The sequence below is a fragment of the Cyclopterus lumpus genome, chromosome 19 (assembly GCF_009769545.1).
Source record: "Cyclopterus lumpus isolate fCycLum1 chromosome 19, fCycLum1.pri, whole genome shotgun sequence".
NCBI classification, from domain to species: Eukaryota; Metazoa; Chordata; class Actinopteri; order Perciformes; family Cyclopteridae; genus Cyclopterus; species Cyclopterus lumpus.
The window spans coordinates 17,251,686-17,276,657 of NC_046984.1; the positions used below are offsets into that span (position 1 = coordinate 17,251,686).

At 42.7% G+C, this 24,972-nt stretch overlaps 3 protein-coding genes across 3 annotated transcripts in view; 2 read left to right on the forward strand and 1 right to left on the reverse strand.

Annotated features, from left to right (window-relative positions):
- Nucleotides 1–920: 920 nt before the first annotated feature.
- Nucleotides 921–4,394, reverse strand: LOC117748829 (receptor activity-modifying protein 3-like). The gene is made up of 5 exons (XM_034558927.1): nucleotides 3,853–4,394; nucleotides 3,580–3,657; nucleotides 2,785–2,868; nucleotides 2,550–2,703; nucleotides 921–1,762 (listed from the first exon to the last, which is right to left on the reverse strand). The coding sequence occupies exons 1-5, from the start codon at nucleotides 3,881–3,883 to the stop codon at nucleotides 1,516–1,518; spliced, it is 594 nt and encodes a 197-aa protein (XP_034414818.1). The 5' UTR covers nucleotides 3,884–4,394; the 3' UTR covers nucleotides 921–1,515.
- ccr10 (chemokine (C-C motif) receptor 10) lies at nucleotides 3,973–17,316 on the forward strand. The gene is made up of 9 exons (XM_034559361.1): nucleotides 3,973–4,045; nucleotides 4,700–4,834; nucleotides 4,928–4,970; nucleotides 6,126–6,246; nucleotides 6,335–6,385; nucleotides 12,295–12,430; nucleotides 13,093–14,316; nucleotides 16,558–16,613; nucleotides 17,083–17,316. Exons 1-9 carry the CDS (start codon nucleotides 3,973–3,975, stop codon nucleotides 17,314–17,316), a joined length of 2,073 nt encoding a protein of 690 aa, XP_034415252.1.
- A 400-nt stretch (nucleotides 17,317–17,716) lies between these two features.
- The window catches only part of LOC117748774 (formin-like protein 1), a 31,116-nt gene continuing 23,860 nt past the window's right edge, over nucleotides 17,717–24,972 (forward strand). The window contains exon 1 of the mRNA XM_034558840.1: nucleotides 17,717–17,872. Coding sequence (XP_034414731.1) covers nucleotides 17,717–17,872 — 156 coding nt within the window. The remainder of the gene's footprint in view (nucleotides 17,873–24,972) is intronic.

Here is a 24,972-nt window from a genome sequence, read left to right on the forward strand (position 1 = left end):
GTGTTAGTGAGACTCTGTGCTAATGACCGTCCCGTCTTCTTATCTTCAGCATCTTTTGCAACCTATCAGGAAGCATCGACATCTGATTAGCCAGCTCTTCTATACTTGTGAGGTCTCTCATGGAAACAGTGTGTTATCTCAGCCCTGAGCTAAACCACTCTGACCCAGAAGAAAACCTGAAACCGGCCTTTGAAGAAGAGAGCGCCGGCTAAACGTTTTCATCTTGAAAACAAACGTCATCACGATCAAACTGTGAAACTCCACTTTGTCCTCACAAGGATAGCACACACACAAACACACACACACACACATGTACCACCAGGAACCGCCGCAGATTTAGCATAACTTTATTTTCTTAGAAGCGTCAGGTTGTGAAACTGTATTGCTCGTCTCGCCCTCTCCATGTGTTTGGTTTAGCTCATTTATTTGCACCAAAAATAAATTAAAAAATACTAAAAACAAGCAAATGCAAGTTTTATTTTTTGTAAAAGAGGATTCTGTTGCAATAAAATGTTTTTTAATCAACAATAAGCTCCCTTGAATCTGGATTTTGTTTTATTTAAAGATAAACACGTCAATAATTTGTCTGAGAAAGATACCAAATCACACACGTTTGTGAATTATATATATTGATGAATTACTGAGCGGGCATACGAGGCCTTCATCAACACAACGTCACTCAGAGAGACACAAACCAACCAGGAAGTGCAAGAATTAACTCAAAGAAACTTTAAACAACTACGAAAAGATACAAGATTACGACAAAAAGACACTAAACGACTACAAAAAAGGTGAAACGTCTGTAAAGTCGTGTTCCCTTGGAGGTGATGACGCCCATTGTCTCATCATCACATGAATATATATATATATATATATACTGGTTCTTGAAATAAGAGACAGAACACGTCATACATTGAGAAGGCTGATTTATGTTAACAAATAAATGAATTCATTATCATAAAGTAAGTAGAAAGTTACAAGTAAAGATTTAGAAAATGGAGAAAAATGTCAATATTGAGCAGAAATTGTTAAAATCTACCCAGATAATATATTGTTATTATTTAGCTCGTCCTCAGCAAGGTCAAACTCACAAAGACATAAAGTAGAAAATATATCATGCTTTATTTACTGAAAATAGAAATCCTCAATATCATACTTGTAAAGGTATATATAGTATTTATATATATTATATAGTAGAAAAGTATTCGGACACTGCTTTATTCCAGCGTAGACTTAACACACTAAATATTAAAGCTCTTATTCACAGACAATCAATATATAATGCTAATATTATGCTAAGCTAGGCTAACTGGGTTTAAATTTATATTTAAAGGGCCAGTGTAGGCAACCTCACCACCCGATGCCACTAAGTCCTACACACTGCTCCTTTAAAAGCGAAACACATAACAAAAAAAACATATGCAAAGTAAAAAGATTTATGTTTGCTCCATAACTTCATTCTCAACTTTTAATGATGACGTTGAGGTTTAGTGGAGCATGAGAGTGCAACACGACTCACTCTTTGACACCGCTTTTACAAACCACCAGATAAACCAGTACGGGGATGAGGCTCACGGGGACGAGCGTGAGGGCGACCACCAGCTCGTGAGGCGCGTCCTCAAACAGAAGATCATCCTTGGAGCAGTTGTGGAAGTAGTTTGAGTGGATGGAGAGGAAGAAGTCCTCGGTGATGGGGTTTGGGTAATAACAGCCAGCCGAATCAGACAGCAGCTCCAAGCAGAGCATCAGTTCGTTGTAAGGCCTGGAAGAGAACCCAGTGGATTAATCAGGAGGCCAAAGCTTCATGTGGTAAAGCTGCATTCTCTCTCCTGACCACCAGGGGGCGACTCCTCTGGTTGTATAGAAGTCTATTGTTCATGTGGTAAAGCTGCATTCTCTCTCCTGACCACCAGGGGGCGACTCCTCTGGTTGTATAGAAGTCTATTGTTCATGTGGTAAAGCTGCATTCTCTCTCCTGACCACCAGGGGGCGACTCCTCTGGTTGTATAGAAGTCTATGCTTCATGTGTTAAAGCTGCATTCTCTCTCCTGACCACCAGGGGGCGACTCCTCTGGTTGTATAGAAGTCTATTGTTCATGTGTTAAAGCTGCATTCTCTCTACTGACCACCAGGGGGCGGCTCCTCTGGTTGTATAGAAGTCTATTGTTCATGTGTTAAAGCTTCATTCTCTCCCCTGACCACCAGGGGGCGACTCCTCTGGTTGTATAGAAGTCTATTGTTCATGTGGTAAAGCTGCATTCTCTCTCCTGACCACCAGGGGGCGACTCCTCTGGTTGTATAGAAGTCTATTGTTCATGTGGTAAAGCTGCATTCTCTCTCCTGACCACCAGGGGGCGACTCCTCTGGTTGTATTGTATAGAAGTCTATGCTTCATGTGTTAAAGCTGCATTCTCTCTCCTGACCACCAGGGGGCGACTCCTCTGGTTGTATAGAAGTCTATGCTTCATGTGTTAAAGCTGCATTCTCTCTCCTGACCACCAGGGGGCGACTCCTCCGGTTGTATAGAAGTTTAAAATAAATAAAACTACCTCATGACTTCTTCCAGCACACACCGGTCCTCCGGGCTGACGGGCTCCATGTCCGTGTGGAAGCGTTGCCCACAGTAGATGTGACTGAGCTCCTTTAGCTCCTCCTCCTGGCAACGACTGTCCCAGAACTCTTGGTCCTGGTCCTGAAACCTCTCTGCAAAGCCGCGTTCCATCAATAATAAACGTTACTCGGCGTGTCCTATAATCGTGTTTTTGGGTAACGGGAAACGCTCACCGTCGTCTTCCGTGACGAACGTGTGGTTGACTCCCGGTTCCTCCTCGAGGAGACGCGTCAGGTTCACGCCGGCTTTCGTCGTTCCTGCAGACACAAAACAAATACTTCAGCTGAGCGATGTTCTCCAATATTATCAATTATGTCAAAAATCCACACGATGGCTTAATCAATTGTGGCGAATTTCATATTATCGGGATAATCGTGAGTGATGAAATAAAATAAAAAAAGATGTCTAGCTCTTTAATAGTGAAACATTTTGACTGATTTTTAAAGAAATACAGTAATTGTCATGTAAAATGTTATTGAAAAATTAATTGTATATGCAGAGAGTTTATGATTTGAGATTAACTTATTTTGGTTTTATGTTTATTGTAAAAAAAAACATAAAATAAAAGTGTCCTTTCTGTGATGCAATTAAGATATTTCTTTTATGAACTTAATGTAAGTTTAAGTGCTGTTCGGTATGTTTTTATGCCATTTTAAGAGTTCTCAGCATATTTTCCTGAGGCCTGAGTGTGTAAACCTAATCAATATTTCCTCTTCTTTCAGCTTCCTAATAATCAGGATTTGTCTGTTTTAATGATTAATGTATTGATCGATCGTCACTGACAATCCCATCATGAAGAATTGTTAAAGTCAGAAGAATTCGCTGCTTCCAGCTCGTGTTCTGGTTTTAAAACGTTTGCTTTAATGATGTCGGATTGAATATCTTTGGGATGTTTAAATCAATATGAAGGAAACTTTTCAGAGCACATTTCCAACATTTCAATAAACGAAATGAAAACGCGGTCTTACCGGCGCCGGCCGCCGTGGCCGTTTGGTTCCCGTCCTCCGGGCTCAGCTCCTGTCTCAGAGTCTGTGAGTTCACGTTACCTGAAGACACACATTCAGCTCCCATCATGTTTCAGAGGACTCTTAGCCGTCACACACACACACACACACACACACACTCGGGGGAAACAATGGACCCCAGAACACAGGAACTGCTAAGAGCGTGAAAACAAACAACAACAACAACAACAACCATCGTTAAGCCCAAAACCCCCTCCGGGTACGTTGGGTACGCACCGAGGACGACGACGAGCAGGTACAGCATCATGGCGGAGAGAGCGGCGAGGGGATCGTCGGGAACCTTCCAGGCCGGCCGCTGACCCCGAGGCGCCTGAAACAAGCCCCACCCCTGAGCTGATGAGGGAAGAGGAAGAGGAAGAGGAAGAGGACGAAGGGGAGATACGGATCTGCTGCTGCTTTCAAGGCGGTGGTGAGGGAGGAGAGGACTCGTGAAGACAAACCTGCTTTACTTTCTACACTTTTTAAATCAGGACTCGTCCGTTTGTGTCGCCGTATCAAAAGGTGCCGCTAACTATTCATTTTCATATTCCTCCATGTGTTTGCTCGTCATTAAATGTACTTTCTCTGAAGCTCAGAACCAGCGAGAAGATGTGAGTATTTATATCATCGCGATTTACTGCAGTTTAAATTGATTCGTGGCCTCGTTGTTACAACAAGTGAAACCTTTCACAAGTAATTGTTTTATATTTGAAATATTGCTTTAATTTGGCTTTAAAGATCTGCAGTGACCAGCTGGATGAACTGGATATATAAAAAAATACATATATATATATATTCATTAAACTGGATTAAACTATATATTTGTGGTTTTGGGGCTCATGTTTGTATAAATGTGTCTATACAAACAATAAAAATCCATGTTTCTCATACACACACGATACTATCTGTTAGCAGTAAATAAGGGGAAATGCTCCGGCCATAAACACATGATAATACCACAACGATAAACCTCTTAGTTGGGCTCTCTCCTGATGTGGGTGGCATTGTGGGTACAGGGAGGGCTTCCTGCTCTTCCTCAGATAGTCCCTGAAACCCCTCTTAAGGGATTTCCTCCTCCACTTAGCAGCAGCGCCGGCGGCTGCTAAGTGGACCGCGCCGGGTTCTGGAGGCAGGAAGCTGGTGCTGCCGATAGGCAAAACCTCCCAGAACACAACAAACAAGGCCTCCGCTCCCGGAGAGCTCCGCCATGTTGGACAAGGCGTGCGATAATGATGCAGGCACAAAGAAAACCAACACGCTTCCTGTATTCTGTTGATTCACGTGTGTTTAAAGTGTGCCTTTTGCCTCTAAGACGCCACCGACTGCCGAGTGAAACGCAGCGACTTCCTGTTCTCGTGGGTTTCTTCTGCAGGATGTGGGAGCGTTTCTCGTGATGCCTTCAGGCTCCACCTCAGCTCAGAGACGGGCAGCGCTTCTGGCCTTCGGGGGGGGGGGTGGGGGGGGGGGGGTTATGCTGCGGGTTGAAAGACGTCGAGGGAAAGCTTTGGGAATTCAGAAGAGCAAATCGAGGACGTGTAGAACACCAAATAATATCGTGGTCGCCGTGCCGACCACCAGACCGACGGCGGCTTCTGGAGCGGCCTCGACGTCCCGTGACTGTACATTGTTTTGTTTGCAGCATCTGTAAATATTGTGTAATTTGTATTTTTTCATGTTTAAGAAATCAGGACAAACACATTTCTTAGTATGAAGGATTTAGTCTTTATTAGTATTAACGTATATATTAAGTGTTACAATCAACACTTTAAAAACACATTTCCTCCTCTGGTGATTGAATCGTGACGCACAAAGACCACAACTTAACACATCACATGACCTGTAACAGGTCGAGAGAGAGTGTGTGTGTGTGTGTGTGTGTGTGTGTGTGTGTGTGTGTGGGTGTGTGTGTGTGTGTGTGTGTGTGTGTGTGGGTGTGTGTGTGTGTGTGTGTGTGTGTGTGTCATACTGAGAAGGAAACCTTCCTGAAATAGATTTTGAGAAGTGTCTAAACTGTACAAATTGTTTATTTACAACTTGTTTATTAGCTAATTAATGTTTAGTAAGATGTATCTTTGTTTTTATTAATTGCCATTTATAAAATAATCCAATTATTTAACATAACAACATTTACAACTACATAATAATACAATAATAATAATATTAGCGACTTACTGACATCCATAACTGCAGACCTGAAGGCTTATTACCAAGCACATATTCTTCTGATTAATGTAATATAATTAATATGCTATTAGAGGTCATAGGGACTGGATAACAAGCTTTACGGAACAAACATTTTCCAAATTCAATGCATTTTATTTTATGTTTCATTTGAAAACAATTAAACACCTGAGAGAGAAAAGAAAGAAGCTTGAAATGAGCGCGACGTGAACCTCTCGAGGAAGAAAGTATCCGGCCAATCACGAGTCAGAATGAACGTTGTGTTCACGGGTTGAACAGCCGGTCGCCGGGTTCACACCGGTTCACACCGTTTCACACCGGGTTCACAGGTTCACACCGGGTTCACACCGGTTCACACCGGGTTCACACCGGGTTCACAGGTTCACACCGGGTTCACACCGGGTTCACAACGGTTTCACAGGTTCACACCGGTTCACACCGGGTTCACAGGTTCACACAGGTTCACACCGGGTTCACAACGTTTTTACAGGTTCACACCGTTTCACAGGTTCACACCGGGTTCACACCGGTTTCACAGGTTCACACCGGGTTCACACCGGTTCACACCGGGTTCACACCGGTTTCACAGGTTCACACCGGGTTCACAACGGTTTCACAGGTTCACACCGGGTTCACAACGTTTTTACAGGTTCACACCGTTTCACAGGTTCACACCGGTTCACACCGGGTTCACACCGGTTTCACAGGTTCACACCGGGTTCACAACGTTTTCACAGGTTCACACCGGGTTCACAACGGTTTCATAGGTTCACACCAGTTCACACCGGTTTCACAGGTTCACACCGGGTTCACAACGTTTTCACAGGTTCACACCGGTTTCACAGGTTCACACCGGTTCACACCGGGTTCACACCGGTTTCACAGGTTCACACCGGGTTCACAACGGTTTCACAGGTTCACACCGGGTTCACAACGTTTTTACAGGTTCACACCGTTTCACAGGTTCACACCGGTTCACACCGGGTTCACAACGGTTTCACAGGTTCACACCGGGTTCACAACGTTTTCACAGGTTCACACCGGTTCACACCGGGTTCACAACGGTTTCATAGGTTCACACCAGTTCACACCGGTTTCACAGGTTCACATCGGGTTCACAACGTTTTCACAGGTTCACACCGGTTTCACAGGTTCACACCGGTTCACACCGGGTTCACAACGGTTTCATAGGTTCACACCAGTTCACACCGGTTTCACAGGTTCACACCGGTTCACACCGGGTTCACAACGGTTTCATAGGTTCACACCAGTTCACACCGGTTTCACACCGGTTTCACAACGGTTTCACAGGTTCACACAGTTTCACACCGGTTTCACACCGTTTCACACCGGGTTCACAGGTTCACACCGGTTTCACAGGTTCACACCGGTTCACACCGGGTTCACAACGGTTTCATAGGTTCACACCAGTTCACACCGGTTTCACACCGGTTTCACAACGGTTTCACAGGTTCACACAGTTTCACACCGGTTTCACACCGTTTCACACCGGGTTCACAGGTTCACAACGTTTTCACAGGTTCACACCGGTTTCACAGGTTCACAACGGTTCACACCGGGTTCACAACGGTTTCATAGGTTCACACCAGTTCACACCGGTTTCACAGGTTCACACCGGTTCACACCGGGTTCACAACGGTTTCATAGGTTCACACCAGTTCACACCGGTTTCACACCGGTTTCACAACGGTTTCACAGGTTCACACAGTTTCACACCGGTTTCACACCGTTTCACACCGGGTTCACAGGTTCACACCGGTTTCACAGGTTCACACCGGTTCACACCGGGTTCACAACGGTTTCATAGGTTCACACCAGTTCACACCGGTTTCACACCGGTTTCACAACGGTTTCACAGGTTCACACAGTTTCACACCGGTTTCACACCGTTTCACACCGGGTTCACAGGTTCACACCGGTTTCACAGGTTCACACCGGTTCACACCGGGTTCACAACGGTTTCATAGGTTCACACCAGTTCACACCGGTTTCACACCGGTTTCACAACGGTTTCACAGGTTCACACAGTTTCACACCGGTTTCACACCGTTTCACACCGGGTTCACAGGTTCACACCGGGTTCACACCGGTTCACAACAACCGCAACGCACCAACAAGCGAGCACCGGACGCTCTCCACCACTAACGTCTGCGCTGCCACCCGAGCACATGCTCGTACTGTCGCCTCACAGCCAGAAGGTTCTGGATTAGAACCGTTCTCCTGCAGTCCAAAGACACGCAGTCTAGGTTTCACTGAATTTGCCTCCAAATTGTGACTGACGGTGATTGATTGCCCGTCTTTATGCGGCGGGTCGTGATTGACAGCTGGCCCCCGCCCACCGCGACCCCTCCAAAGGATAAGCTGGTATAACGAATGGATGGATGGATAAAAGCAACGTTTTGTTTTAATTCACTCATAAAGGTGTCCAACAAGGATCTTTATAAGGGCCTCCTGTTATTCACGCTATTTGTAAATTATATTTATTTGCCAACTCAACATTGCAAAGTCCATTTATATGCAGATGATACAATACTATTCATCATTGTTACTCTACATTTGTAATACTGAAGCTAGTTTGCAATGAATAAATGCACAAAACACAAAAATGCACAAATTTGTAAGGATAGAATAAATAACTTTCATCATGAGCGTGAAACAGTTAAAGCTTCCTTTTTACAACCTAAACCTCTAAACTCTGAAAACAATAATGAGTCCTTAGCTCTAATGTCTTTATCCCCATCTAAGCTCTCAGTGGAAATCTAACAGTTACAGTCAATATATTGTGTTGTATACATGTAAATATAAATATGTATATACATGTAAATATATATATATATTTTTTTACAAACTACATAACTATGACTTTATTATTAGAGCTCCTCAGCGCTGCTGCTTAAACCACTCGATGTCGCTTACCAGTTTATTTTAACATATTACTCACGGACGGCTGCCGACATGTAGTTTTATGAAAAGGTCAGAGGTCACTGACATGACACGTCAAGGCATCAATATACGGCCACGCTAAAGATATTTAACGAGTTGCTTTGCACGTAACAACGATGTAAATAACCGATCGAGTCGTCTTTAAAGCGAAAATGTTAAACTTTTCATGACAGAAAAATGGACCAAAATGTTCTTTTCCCCTTTTGACTATCGATAACTCCACAAACGACCTCATGACCTCGGCGCTGAACGGAAGGTTGTGAGCCGGCGTTCACACCCTGAGAGTGTCGTCCTCCCGTTGAACCTCCGGCTCCACGCTGTGCAGATCACAGCATGTTGACCCCTCTTATGAGGACATGTTATTGATTTCTCAAGGGAAAAAATATTGCCAAATGTGCAGTTTATCCAGAAATGTAAAACCGATTATGAACAAAAACTCCACCCATGCAGTTGCAGTGACGAATGGATGCAGTACGGTTGCATGGAGGAGCAGCGATAAACAAATCAGATCTGAAATCATATCAGAATTAGTCAAATGATGAGAAGCATCGCACAGAGTCGGTCTCAGAGACACGAAAACAACTAACCCAGGAGGGTATGCCGAGGTCAGCAAACAGGAAGTGGTTTCATTGGTTGGAGGTGGTTCAGGCTTATTTTTAAGGGTGGCTTCTCAAATCTCTATCTCAGACCAGGAGGAAGGTTTCTGAAATGCTGCACACCTCAAACAGCACAGGTAAGACCACCAGACCCTTCGAGGGACTGTGTATGGATTGTGTACACATATATATATATATTTATTTATATATATGTATATATATACATATATATATATATATATATATTTATATATATTAATATATACATATATAAAGACCTATTGAGGGACTGTTTATGGATTGTGTGATGAATGTTTATATTATTTTAGCTGAAACATTTCTATGCTTGATGAATATAAATATATATCTATGTATATCTATAAATAGATATATACAGTATATAGATATACATACACATATATATATTTATTTATATATATATATTTATTTATATATATGTATATATAGTTATATATATATTTATATATAAATATATATATATATATGTATATCTGTATATAGATTTATACAGTATATAGATATACATACACATATATATTTATTTATTTATATATAATTATTTATATATATGTATATTTATATTTGTATATATATATATATAAATATAAATATATACATATATAAAGACCTATTGAGGGACTGTTTCTAGATTGTATGATGATTTTTTATATTATTTTAGCTGAAACATTTCTATGCTTAATGAATATATATATACATATATATGTACTGTATATATATATATATATATATATATATATATGTATTTATATATATATTTAAAAAATGCAATATATACTGTATATATATGGACATTAGAAGTATATATTCAGTGCAAAAATTAAATAAATTTACTTTTCAATAAATACATTCATAAATATGACTGAGCTTGCATGTAAAGAGATTAACATGAATATTGGACATATTCACTAAATCACTCACTGATATTACGTCATGAAATCGGACTCACATATGACTCATATTCACACGCGTTGGTAATACATGTTATTCTAGTGAAGGGAGATCAAAGTGACGCCACAAGGAAAACTTGATATGATCACATTGTAGCTCCAGGAGGAATGAAACTCACTCCCCTGTCATGTGACACGGTTTCCCGCGTGGCAACCGCCTGACAACGGGGTCACGCACAGCTGTGAAGAATGACTGAAACATATGAAACTGCTGCTGGATTTCCTGATATTGCTCGTTGTCGATGATATTTACTGTTTACTGATAACTAATGTTTCAGGCTCAAAATCTAAACTATTTCATCAGGTTGATGGAACCTCATTTAAATATAGACAAGAAAGACGAAAATGTTTACAATATTAAAATCCTTAGAAATGTTACGTAACCTTTAACCGCCAGCGTAAGAAAATAATACAAAAAAAGATGCTAAACAAGAATTTAAAAAACTATAATAATAGTTGAATAATAGTTGAATAATAGTGATAATTTTATATGTTTTTATTTTATTTTCATGACATCGTATCACTCGAGCGGTCTGCTGCTGCAGAGATAACCAATGTTTAAAAGATAAGATTTATTTATTAAAATAAACTAAACAAATAAAAACAATTAGGAGAGTATTCAACATTATATAATTAAGCTTAAAAAGAAATACAACTTCATTTAAAATGTCCATTATACGTCATTTTTGCCATTATTGGCTGGCACAGACAATGATTATTGTCAAATAATAATAATCATAATCATAATAAGGAGGAGGAGAGATGTAGAAACTATGATATTCGAGCCAAATATATCAAGAGATGTGTTTCCCTTCAGCTGTGATGGTCGATACAGAATGTGTGAAACACATTAACACATCTTGAGTGTGAAAGTACACACAACGTCTCCAAAGTCAAGTACAGAAATTAATAAATAATGAATTCATCAGATTAGCCAGAGAAGCGTATCGATGTGGAGAACACCACATATTTAGTGTTTCTGCTTTTAGGACGCACAAAACCCCTGAAGAGACTCGGTGGGTCTGAGTAGAACCATATACAACACATTATCATCAGCGTAATAACGGACCTTGAGATGCAGAGAAGTGATGCTGCTAAAGACAGTTTACGTGTGTTTTTAATGGACCAAGAATTCACCCGAGTGGCTCTACTTTTATTGATCGTAAGCGGGTCAATAAAGAGTGCCGTATTATTGTTTATAGACGTATCATATTGTGCAAACTGCAGTTTTACTTGTTGTAAACCCTCATGGAGTTACGAGGCCTGTGGCTATATAACAGTAAGTCAATTATAATAAAGCAAAACTGTTGTTGCCGTGACTCAAATTAATAAAAAATGTAAAGTTACAAAGCATAACTTGGAAAATAAATAAATATCATATAAATCTCAGCGCTGTTCAGCTCAGAACAATAGTTTTCCTCTTCACAGTTTTTCCTCTTACCTTTTTAAAGGAACCTCCTGATTAATATCTACGTCCTCCTTCTTAATATCTACGTCCTAATATCTACGTCCTCCTTCTTAATATCTACGTCCTACGTCCTTCTTCTTAATATCTACGTCCTCCTTCTTAATATCTACGTCCTCCTTCTTAATATCTACGTCCTACGTCCTCCTTCTTAATATCTACGTCCTACGTCCTCCTTCTTAATATCTACGTCCTACGTCCTCCTTCTTAATATCTACGTCCTACGTCCTCCTTCTTAATATCTACGTCCTACGTCCTCCTTCTTAATATCTACGTCCTACGTCCTCCTTCTTAATATCTACGTCCTCCTTCTTAATATCTACGTCCTCCTTCTTAATATCTACGTCCTCCTTCTTAATATCTACGTCCTCCACTAAAGAAGTTGTGCGATATTAAAATAAAGGAGCACAATGAAGCTCACTGCATCTTCAGCCCGGTGGAAGATGAAATGATAAAAAGGTGATTGTGGAAACGTCCTTTGAAGACTTCATCGCACGCGACGCTGACTGATCTGGAGAGGCTGGCGCTGCCCACGGTTTCCCCCCGAGCCAACGGCCCGATGCCCGTCGCACGCTACCAGAGCGGAATGAGTCAGAGGCCACAGCTGCTGCAGCCCGATGGTGGAGGAGTTGCTGGTTATCGTTTTTTAAGATTTTCTAAAGAATTTTTTTTTAGTCCTCACACAACTGTGACATTTTGTAGAAGCCCAGAATGACTCATCATCATCATCATCATCATCATTACAGACTGCAGAAGGCTTTTATTGTTCAGGTTATTTGGCCCAAACTTACCTTCAATGAATGTAAAATAATTAAAGACATTTTAAAGAATATGAATTTTAGAATTAGAGAATTTTTAGTTTTTTTTATCCAGTTTCCACTTAGATTAGATATGTACCTTATTCATCCCCAGGGGGAAATGTTTTTCCCTCAAATTTCTTAACATTTCTTTCACATTTTTTTATATTTCTTTTCAAATTTCTTAAAATGGCTTTAAAATTTCTTTAAATGTCTTTAACATTTCTTGAAATTTCTTTTAAATTTCATAACATTTCTTAACATTGCTTTTTTAATTTCTTAAAATCTCTTAAAGTTTCTTACAAGTTCTTAACATTTTTTAGAATTTCTTATGATTTTTTAAAATTGTTAAAATGTCTTAAAAATAATAAAATCATGGATTGATGTAAAAGTTGCAGAGACGCATTTTAAATCACAGGAAAGTTTCTTTTCTTCTCATTGATAAATTCTAAATTCAAGATGAATTATTTTTCTTCCCCTTCCAGCGATGGATCTCAGCGTCCAGGACGACGTGGACTACGTGGACTACGTGGACTACGTGGACTACGTGGACTACGTGGACTACGAGAGCGTCGACCTTTCCATCTACTCGTGGAACACAACCAACGCCACAGACTTCCGTGGCTGGGACTCAGACTTCTGCGAGGCCGGGGAGCAGGAGCTCGCCATCAAAACCTTCCAGATCGGCGTCTTCAGCCTGATCTTCCTGCTCGGCGTGGTGGGCAACGGCGTGGTGATCGCCACCTTCGCCCTCTACCGCCGCCTGCGGCTGCGCTCCGTGACCGACGTCTTCCTGTTCCACCTGGCGCTGGCCGACCTGCTGCTGCTCCTCACGCTGCCGCTGCAGGCCGCCGACACTCTGGGCCGCCGCTCGTCCGCCGCCCTCCACCGCGTCGCGCGCGCTGGCTACTCCGTCAACACGTACAGCGGCCTCCTGCTGCTGGCCTGCGTCAGCGTGGACCGCTACGTGGTGGTGGCCCGGGCGCAGGAGACGCTCCGGCTGCGCGGGCGGATTCTGGCGGTCGGGAAAGCGGCCGCCGTCGGCGTGTGGCTCGTCGCGGTGCTCCTCAGTCTCCCCGAGGTCCTCTACGCCGAGGCGACGTGGTACGACAGCGAGCCGTACTGCGGCGCGATGAAATGCGAACGGCTCAAAATGGCCACCAACGCCGCCGTCGTCGCCGTCTTCTGCGTGTCCCTCGCCGTCATGGTGGCGTGCTACTCCTTGGTAGCGCGAGTGCTGTGGGAAGGGGACGCGCTCCGGCGGGGGAAGCAGTGGCACCGGCAGCGCACCCTGAAGCTCATGGTGGCTCTGGTTCTGGTCTTCCTGGCGTTCCAGCTGCCGTACACGGTGGTGCTGTCGCGCAAGATGGCGGGCCCGTTCTGCGGCCTGCTGCTGGAGTACGTCACCTGCTCTTTGGCGTACGGCCGCTGCGGCCTCAACCCCATCCTGTACGCCCTGGTGGGCGTGCGCTTCCGTAACGACGTCTTGAGGCTGGTCCGGGATTCGGGCTGCCGGTGTGGGCTCCAGCTGGCTCCACAGAGCAGGAGCACCAACTCCAACTCCATCTCCTCGCCAGCTCCGGTGCTCCTCCCGCGCCGACATCCCACGTGGGGCGACTCTGACTCGGTGGAAGAGCGGGGTCGTCCTTCAATCAGAGGATCGGTGGTTCGATCCCCGGCTCCGGCAGTCCATGCCGATGTGTCCTTGGGCGAGACACTTAACCCCAAATTGCTCCCGTCGCTGTGTGTGAATGTCAGTTAGTCCTGAGGTGGCTCCTCCCATCAGTGTATGAATGGGTGTGAATGGGTGAATGATGACGAGCAGTGTTACCATTTACGGGCCCCCGGACACGGGCCTCCCATCACCTTTCTGTTTCCAGGAACCAAATAATATTTCATGCAGTGGACTTTGAATTGTTGATTTGCATATTTCCCAACGGTATACATGATGTTAGTGGCGTAACGGATCGACCGCGGATTGATTACCTTGAAATGTTTTTCTTTTTTTATGTTTAATGTTTTATCCTCCAGTATCCAGTAGAACGTGTGATCAGGACCTCATGGATGTGTTTCTAGTCTCTGATCATGTGACTTAGTGAACAACCAATCAGTGTTTGGACCAACAAGAGGAGAGCTAGTAACGTTAGCTAGTGACGTTAGCTAGTGAAGTTAGCTAGTGACGTTAGCTAGTAACATTAGCTAGTGACGTTAGCAGCACCGCTAACGGAGAACCAGCAGAAGTTCAGATCAGTTACATGATGATGCGTTCAGGCTCCGCTCAGTGAAAATGAGTACTGGCTGAAGGTAAATGATACCCTTCTCGTGATGCGTTCACATGTAATCTAGTAAAATGTAGTGTTGGTGATGAACGAGAATAAATCCAGATGTTGTCACATGAATATAAAATAGATATTAGAGCAATTATGAGTAATATAACTCTTATTACACTGTATTAAAACTACTAATGACAAGATTTGTTTTAATCAATAAAAATACAATCTTTCATTTCCTAATCATTTGAATTCTTTGTTTTTTAACAGATTAAAAAGATAACATTTCAAACTTCAGATCTCTTTTCCTCTCTTCTTCGCGTCACGTCTGGATCGCTGTAACTTCCTGTTTATGTCTTGACCATGTAAACCTTTTTATTTTGCTCTTTAAAGCACTTAATTACCAAGATGTTGGCATCGAACCAGGTAGCTTTAAATTGACCTAAAACTCCCTTTAATTATTTGTATTAAGGATTTCTGGTATTCGTTTTTTTTTTAACACGTTATTACTGCATTTGTACTGCAGTTTTTTTTTCTCATGTTTTGTCTTTTAAATAAAATCTAAATTAATGTTTTGGTTGAAACGTTGGAGAAACTAAATCTGTAGTTTCAGTCGTGAGTTTTAAATACTTTAATAAACATTTGATTCACAGCTTTAGTCACGTTGACTTTAGTCACTTTATGCCCCAAAAATAGTCACAAAAAACACACTTAATTTGTTTTTCAGCCATCAGGTGACAAGAAGCAGATGTCTCAGATTTTCGTGTGTAGTTCAAGGAACTGAAATCAATGTTTTAACCCCGTTTGAAGTCCAACTTTGTGCTTTTTAGATTTGAGCCTTTTGAGCTTTTGTGTGTTTCAGAGTTGTTTTTTAATAAACAGATACATCGTGAGACCTGTGTTGTCAAAGCGTGTGGAATATAAACTGTTTATTTGTATGTATAGTGTTAATTAAACTTTAGTGCATTTAATAACTTAAAGACTCGTCTTTTCACCCACCATTCATAGCAGCAATATTTATATTAATACCAAACATTTCCTCAGAGCCTCGTTGAGAACAGCGCTCCGGCTGCAATGTGACGCTTTGGCCACTAGATGTCAGTGTGATGCAGTGATGTCCTTTAAAAGAGACGCCAGTCATTGAAGATGGCAGGAGCAGGTTTCACTCATCTCTATAATGATACGTATATATATATATATATATATATATATATATATATATATATATATATATATATATATATATATATATATATATATATATATATATATATATATATATATATATATATATATATATAATATTATAACTATATACTATATATGTATATATATATATGTATATATAATATTATAACTATGTACTGTATATATATATATATTCCTACATATAATATATATACATATACCTATATATATTATAATATATACCCATATATATATTATAATATATATATAGTTTATGTATCTATATATACAAAATTATCCTCACAGTTGAGAAGCTAAAACATAATATTAACGTCATATTTTTCTGTTTCTTCCATCCTTTTAGTTGTTTCTGTGTATGAATGCGAATTCTGTGGATGTTTTTTTTTTTGTATCCATCATGACTTTATTCTAAATTCTAACTTTCCTGTAAGTCCCTGAACGCGTCGCGCTCCATTGTCTCCCGTTGACCAGGTGTGGCCGGACTCACAGGTGTCAGCGTGGCGCTCATTACTTATGAATGTCCAAAGGTCCCGGATGCAGCCTCTCGATGCAACGGACCCTAAAGGAAATGTGACCTTTCACACCAGATATGTTGACCCCCTAAATCTGAAAAGACTCATATTTAGTGAGTAAAAAGACTTTAAGCTTCTCACGCATGCGTATCAACGTGGAGCGTTTACAGTTTCAGGAAAACAGAACTTCTGGGCTCAGTAAAAATTTAAAGATTGCGTTTTGGGTTAAAATAAGTAGTTACTTTGGTCTCATGTCCCGTGTTTAACTCATTAATGGACTTTGATTAACGGTATTTATTGAATAAAATATAAATATGTTCCCTCAAAACGTAAGTGGCAGTACTTGTTAATTCATTTGGTGTTTATTATGGGATATATTAAAGATCAGGAAACAAATATATTGAAAATCAATCTTGTAAAATTCTTGAACGTTTTATCTCTCTGTAGAAAGTCACATGCGCCTCCTTGAACCCGGAGGCGCTAGGACCCAGAGAGCTCCGCGCTCTCCGCTGCGAGGACCAACGCCGCCGCCGCCGCCGCCCGTCTCTCTCTCCGGGTCCCTGTTTCAGAGAGACCGGGAGTCCGCCTGCTGGACCTCTGCCTTTCCCCTCCTCCGGACCCGCAGACCAAAAGGCCTCCCAGCATCCGGCAGCAGATGGGGGTCTTCCAGAGACCGGCTCAGGGTCCTCAGCAGGGAGCTCTGCAGCTTGAGGACTAGTTTCCTTTCAGAGTTGTGCAGAAGAACAGAAGTCAGATCTCCTCCTGCTTCATCTTCATTTTTATTTGTTCTACTTCTCATTGCTGCCTCTGAACCCCCCCCCCCCCCCTTTCACTCAGCTGTCACCCGGCCTGTCACTCTCAGGATATCCCCTTCCCCTCTCTAGGGTTTCATAATGCATCGGGACCTCATTCAGAGGCGGGGGTGGATTTCACCCCGCTGCTCTCTCCTGGTTTGAGTGGTGAGCGGTCAACAGACCGGGGGGGTCATGGACATAACCAAAGGTCACAGGCCGGAGCCTCAAACTTTCAACAACTAGATACAAGATTAGTTTTTTATTCTAATCCTTTTTGGCAGGTTATTTTTTTTTCTTCAGCTGGTTATTTACTTGTTCACAATCATGGGAAACGCAGCAGGGAGCATGGAGGTGCCTCAGGGGAAGGAGGGCAAGGCGGCGGTGGCCCCTCCCGGCTCCGCGGGCCCCCGGAGACGAGCTGGAATCAAACTCCCGGTGCCACCCGAGGAGGAGCTGGAGCGGCGCTTCGGGGCCGTGCTGGTGAGTCGGCTTCGTGTCGCACGGAATGTGGAATATGTTGGAAATGTGCACGTCGCCAGGGCGAGCTTATCGCCGTGCCAGGTACACGACGCCGCCGTGGAGGTGCATGAGAGGCCCTTCATGGGGAGCTTACTGCAGGGTGCTATGGGGTAATGATGGGGGGGGGGGGGGGGGGGCTAAACTTTATTCTTTTCATCACAGATTCAAATTCAGCTTCGATCGTCGTCTTTATGAAGATATTATATATTTTGGAGCAGGTCAGATGCTACAAAGAGTTATTATTTAAAAGCTTGTGGAGACACTTTGGGCCTCGGCCTCTGAGTCCCACGGACTACGTCACCATGACGACGTCACACGTTGGTCCGTGGATGTTTTTGAAGCCTCGGGTTCGGCGCCATCTTGGTTTGTTTTTGCAACCGGTGACCAGGAAGTGACCGCATGCGGCCTGAGGAGCGCCGCAGAGACGCCGCGCGCGTCAACCCTGATGAATTAATTAACAGCACGCACATATTTTGCATCGTAACTATTCAGCGATGTGAATCTGCGAAAATAAATTAATTTTATTATATATTTTATTAAATATATTAAATGTATTAAATTTGTTTAATTTTAAATTTATCACATTTATTAAATGTATTGAATGTATTACATTTATTTAATACATTTTATTTATTTATACCATTTACACCAACCTCTCTTTTCTTTATTTTTTGTTTATGTCGTACTGAAAGGAGTTTGTTTTCCTGTAAACAAACACAATTCTTGTCACTAAAACACTTCTAACACCCATTATTTACATGACTTTTCTTGCTCATGAAACACAGAAGTCTCCTCCACCTGTAGATCGGAGGACCACAGACATCCTTCTCGTGGTTTTATGGCTCATATCCGGTAGATAAAACTTGATTGACAGAAAACACGTCGGCGCCCGGCGACCTGAACGGGATGTTTTGGAGCGTTCGATATGCGGCCGGACGACTTGCATTCCTCTCGTCTGAGCAATAAACGATGTAGAGATTCTTAAGTCTGGAGCGTCGTCACAGAACTTCATTCACAGTGTTGACATGTTGACACGTTGACATGTTGACATGTTGACACGTTGACATGTTGACATGTTGACATGTTGACACGTTGACACGTTGACATGTTGACACGTTGACATGTTGACACGTTGACATTGACATGTTGACACGTTGACATGTTGACATGTTGACATGTTGACACGTTGACATGTTGACACGTTGACACGTTGACATGTTGACACGTTGACACGTTGACATGTTGACATGTTGACACGTTGACATGTTGACATGTTGACATGTTGACACGTTGACACGTTGACATGTTGACATGTTGACACGTTGACACGTTGACACATTGACACGTTGACACGTTGACATGTTGACACGTTGATATGTTGACACGTTGACACGTTGACACGTTGACATGTTGACATGTTGACACGTTGACATGTTGACACATTGACACCTTGACACCTTGACACCTTGACACCTTGACATGTTGACACCTTGACACCTTGACACATTGACACCTTGACACCTTGACATGTTGACACCTTGACACATTGACACCTTGACACATTGACACGTTGACACGTTGACACGTTGACACCTTGACACCTTGACACATTGACACCTTGACACCTTGACACCTTGACACCTTGACACCTTGACACCTTGACACCTTGACACATTGACACGTTGACACCTTGACACCTTGACACCTTGACATGTTGACACCTTGACACATTGACACCTTGACACATTGACACGTTGACACCTTGACACCTTGACACCTTGACACCTTGACATGTTGACACGTTGACACGTTGACAAGAGATTTAAATACAGGTTTAAAGTGTTCTAGGATTTCCCAACTGCAGGGTTCCAAACCAAGAACGAACCACACTGAACATTAATGTAAACGTACTTCTGGTCGTCCTGCACAGTGAAACAAGGTCTGTGTGAGCCATCCCATAATCCAGACTACCTCTGGCTTTGCATGCAGGTGGCTGTTTGCATATGAAGTCTCCACTTCCAGTAAATACACACACACACACACACACAAACACACACGCACACACGCACACACACACAAACACACACAAACACACACACACAAACACACACATACACACACACACACACATACACACTCACACACACACACACATACACACACAAACACACACATACACACACACACATACATACACACCCACGCACACACACACACACACAAACACGCACACGCACACACACACACACAAACACACACATACACACACAAACACACACACACACACACAAACACACACACACACACACACAAACACACACACACACACACAAACACACACACACAAACACACACACACACACACACACACTCAAACACACACACACAGGCTGCGTCGTGCGGCTCTCGAACACAAACTGCTGCATCTGAAGTCGTTTCCCCTCATTTTGCTTTTTTGCTTCAGCGCCGTCCCGTCCCACACAATGTAGATCACACACACACACACACACACACACACACACACACACCCCTCCCTCGACTTCTGCTGAGTCTGCATCGATTGCAAAATCTTGTGAAACTCCGTCTGCATACAAACCAGACACTAAAAGTGAGGAATGCTGCAAACTGGTCCAAAGTGTGTGTGTGTGTGTGTGTGTGAGTGTGTGTGTGTGTGTGTGTGTGTGTGTGTGTGTGTGTGTGTGTGTGTGTGTGTGTTTTGGTTGAGTCTGATGCCACTGCAGTGTTTTCAATCTGAGAGAATCGATATCAGAGCGACAGAAATCCTCACAGTGCTGCAATGTTTGTCTCTGATGCCCCTCCCCCCCCCCTCCCCCCTCCCTTCGGTGTTTTACATAACACTTTGCATATTTCCCAATAGGGGATGCGGCAGTGGGTGGAATTATGAATCTATATTTCTGTATTAACAGACGGAGAAAAGGAAATAACATTTAATCACTTTAAGCTGGTTAAAGTGAGTAAATATGTGTTAAAGCTGCATTCTCTCTCCTGACCACCAGGGGGCGACTCCTCTGGTTGTATAGAAGTCTATGCTTCATGTGTTAAAGCTGCATTCTCTCTCCTGACCACCAGGGGGCGACTCCTCTGGTTGTATAGAAGTCTATGCTTCATGTGTTAAAGCTGCATTCTCTCTACTGACCACCAGGGGGCGACTCCTCTGGTTGTATAGAAGTCTATGCTTCATGTGTTAAAGCTGCATTCTCTCTCCTGACCACCAGGAGGCGACTCCTCTGGTTGTATAGAAGTCTATGCTTCATGTGTTAAAGCTGCATTCTCTCTCCTGACCACCAGGAGGCGACTCCTCTGGTTGTATAGAAGTCTATGCTTCATGTGTTAAAGCTGCATTCTCTCTCCTGACCACCAGGGGGCGACTCCTCTGGTTGTATAGAAGTCTATGCTTCATGTGTTAAAGCTGCATTCTCTCTCCTGACCACCAGGGGGCGACTCCTCTGGTTGTATAGAAGTCTATGCTTCATGTGTTAAAGCTGCATTCTCTCTCCTGACCACCAGGGGGCGACTCCTCTGGTTGTATAGAAGTCTATATAAATGACTCTACTTCTCTTGATGTATTCCCTCAGTAAACATTGTAAACATTAGTTTTTGGTCTCAATCTCTAGTTTCAAGTCTTCTTCAATACAGCGTGATGTTCATTTAGTAAATTATGATAATTTAGAGTCAAACAGACCATAAAGCAGGGGATGCTTTAGGGGCGGGGCTACGAGGTGATTGACAGGTCTCGATGTGTATTAACCGTGTGTGTGCTTTGTATATCTGGAAGGAACTTTGTTGAATTTGGTGCAATTTTGGACACATTCAATATTAATAAACTTAATAAATTAAGAATAGATGTTGTAAACCATGTAGTGGCGGGGGCGGAGCTTCAGTTCTCTCATACTTGGTGTGGCTCGTTCTGCACCCCTAAACATGGCGGTGTTTTACAGCGTGTATATTACATTTAGCCTGTTTCTGTGTTCCTGCCAAATGAAACTTCACTGCGACGCAGAGGAATCAGACGTGCTTTGAGTTCGGGGGAAGAAGGAGAGCAAGGAGCAGTAATTATTCATCCACTGCTGCAGCTGGTTCCTGTTCACGCGACGCTGCCATCGACCCGTCCGCTCGGGACCGTCGGCGCGTTTAGAGATGCAGGAACGAGCCGGATTCAACACGTCGACCTCCTGAGCCTCGCTTCCTGCTCACAGCCGGTGTAAAGGTCGCTTCGCTCTCTGACGCCACTTAAATCTGCATTTTGAAACCAGAGTTTCCTAATCCTTGAACACACTGAGGCCGTTATTGTGTGACGAGTTGCTTTCACACTCATCGTGTCTCCATCACACGGCAGAGAGCCAGAGACGATAATTAAATTAAATATGAAACTCGACAGGCTGTGTTTTATATGTCTGACTCGCTGAAGTTTCTACATCAAAGCCAAGTGCTTTTAATTTGTTTATGTATGAAAAAACATTCAGCGCAACGCAAGACGCCTAGGCTTCTATACAACCAGAGGAGTCGCCCCCTGGTGGTCAGGAGAGAGAATGCAGCTTTAACACATGAAGCATAGGCTTCTATACAACCAGAGGAGTCGCCGCCTGGTGGTCAGTAGAGAGAATGCAGCTTTAACACATGAAGCATAGAGTTCTATACAACCAGAGGAGTCGCCCCCTGGTGGTCAGGAGAGAGAATGCAGCTTTAACACATGAAGCATAGACTTCTATACAACCAGAGGAGTCGCCCCCTGGTGGTCAGGAGAGAGAATGCAGCTTTAACACGTGAAGCATAGACTTCTATACAACCAGAGGAGTCACCCCCTGGTGGTCAGGAGAGAGAATGCAGCTTTAACACATGAAGCATAGACTTCTATACAACCAGAGGAGTCGCCCCCTGGTGGTCAGGAGAGAGAATGCAGCTTTAACACATGAAGCATAGACTTCTATACAACCAGAGGAGTCGCCCCCTGGTGGTCAGGAGAGAGAATGCAGCTTTAGGACTGGAAGTATTGACCATAACCAGAGGTTGCTGTTGCCGGGTGATGAGTGTGATGACTGATGGTCCAGAGTGACATAAAGTTACATTTTTTCACAACGTAGCTCGTAGTGTGAACTCTTCTGCTAACCAACGAAATGCCAGCTGGCATATTCTGATACATGAATACAGCTAAACGGTCCTTTTGATATTGTTGGATAAATGTGACAATCTTCTCACATATGTAGATCAAACCTGATGATAGTGAGTGGATTGTTTTGGTCAGTCAAATCTGACGAAGCAGTTTTTCTTCATGAATAAAACCTTTAAAAAGTCTTTTTTTGGAGTACAGATAATTTAATGTCATACTTTAAATCTCTAAAAGTGTTAGCGTAAGCTAAGGTTGTGTTCCTGTGATGCAGCGGGTCAGTTATAACCAAGTATTGATCCTCAGGCCTGATTGATCAGGTTCACATCCAGCCTCTCCACAGCATTGATTTACTGCACCACGTGACCTCAGCTGTGACCCGGTTCTTCAGCTCGGCCCACACACTACATTTCAGTATTTAGACCTTCTGTCTCTAGCTCCAAAAAAGTGTGAAATGATTGTGTCATCACTTCATAAAAGAACCAAAGTCAGATATAAAAGCCGTTTCATGGGCGTCGGCTGAGGCCCGGAGGTAAAAAGTAACGACCGGCGGACATTCCTCGGAGTCGGCGACTTCGAGAAGGAGTGACGAAGAGGAGGAAACGGATAAGACTTGTAACAACATGAGGAGCTAGTTCTCCTCCTGTCGACCAGCCCGGTTTCATGTGCCGGTTATAATTAGTTCAGCTGACGTGTGTGTTTGTTATATGGGACACCACGGCGTGTGTGTGTGTGTGTGTGTGTGTGTGTGTGTGTGTGTGTGTGTGTGTGTCTTTCATCACAACTTTGTGAAGAGTACCAAGTATTCTTTGTCATAATCCACACAAACTATGTTGACCCTTCAGGGTGAACATTTTGTTCTCAATGTTGCACACAAAGCAACATTTCTAATGTGCAGTTGTATTGTTCTTAATCTAGTCATGTGTTATTACTACAGTCAGATCAGTCATGTGTTATTACTACAGTCAGATCAGTCATGTGTTATTACTACAGTCAGATCAGTCATGTGTTATTACTACAGTCAGATCAGTCATGTGTTATTACTACAGTCAGATCAGTCATGTGTTATTACTACAGTCAGATCAGTCATGTGTTATTACTACAGAGTCAGATCAGTCATGTGTTATTACTACAGTCAGATCAGTCATGTGTTATTACTACAGTCAGATCAGTCATGTGTTATTACTACAGAGTCAGATCAGTCATGTGTTATTACTACAGAGTCAGATCAGTCATGTGTTATTACTACAGTCAGATCAGTCATGTGTTATTACTACAGAGTCAGATCAGTCATGTGTTATTACTACAGAGTCAGATCAGTCATGTGTTATTACTACAGTCAGATCAGTCATGTGTTATTACTACAGTCAGATCAGTCATGTGTTATTACTACAGAGTTAGGTCAGTAATGTGTTATTACTACAGAGTCAGATCAGTAATGTGTTATTACTACAGAGTCAGATCAGTCATGTGTTATTACTACAGTTAGATCAGTCATGTGTTATTACTACAGAGTCAGATCAGTCATGTGTTATTACTACAGTCAGATCAGTCATGTGTTATTACTACAGTTAGATCAGTCATGTGTTATTACTACAGAGTTAGGTCAGTAATGTGTTATTACTACAGAGTCAGATCAGTAATGTGTTATTACTACGGAGTTAGGTCAGTAATGTGTTATTACTACAGTCAGATCAGTCATGTGTTATTACTACAGAGTTAGGTCAGTAATGTGTTATTACTACAGAGTCAGATCAGTAATGTGTTATTACTACAGAGTCAGATCAGTCATGTGTTATTACTACAGTTAGATCAGTCATGTGTTATTACTACAGAGTCAGATCAGTCATGTGTTATTACTACAGTCAGATCAGTCATGTGTTATTACTACAGTTAGATCAGTCATGTGTTATTACTACAGAGTTAGGTCAGTAAT

Bases quoted from the DNA above. Each gene is read 5' to 3' on its own strand.
- LOC117748829 (XM_034558927.1), bottom strand. From the start codon at position 3,883: ATGATGCTGTACCTGCTCGTCGTCGTCCTCG. The intron at 2,704-2,784 runs GTGAGCGTTTCC...GCGGCTTTGCAG, and splicing joins GTTCGTCACGGAAGACGACG to AGAGGTTTCAGGACCAGGAC. The intron at 1,763-2,549 runs GTAGTTTTATTT...GTTCTCTTCCAG, and splicing joins GTGCTGGAAGAAGTCATGAG to GCCTTACAACGAACTGATGC.
- ccr10 (XM_034559361.1), top strand. From the start codon at position 3,973: ATGAGGGAAGAGGAAGAGGAAGAGGAAGAGGACGAAGGGGAGATACGG. The intron at 4,046-4,699 runs GTGAGGGAGGAG...TCCTCCACTTAG, and splicing joins CTGCTGCTTTCAAGGCGGTG to CAGCAGCGCCGGCGGCTGCT. The intron at 4,971-6,125 runs GTGGGTTTCTTC...CCGGGTTCACAG, and splicing joins CGCAGCGACTTCCTGTTCTC to GTTCACACCGGGTTCACACC.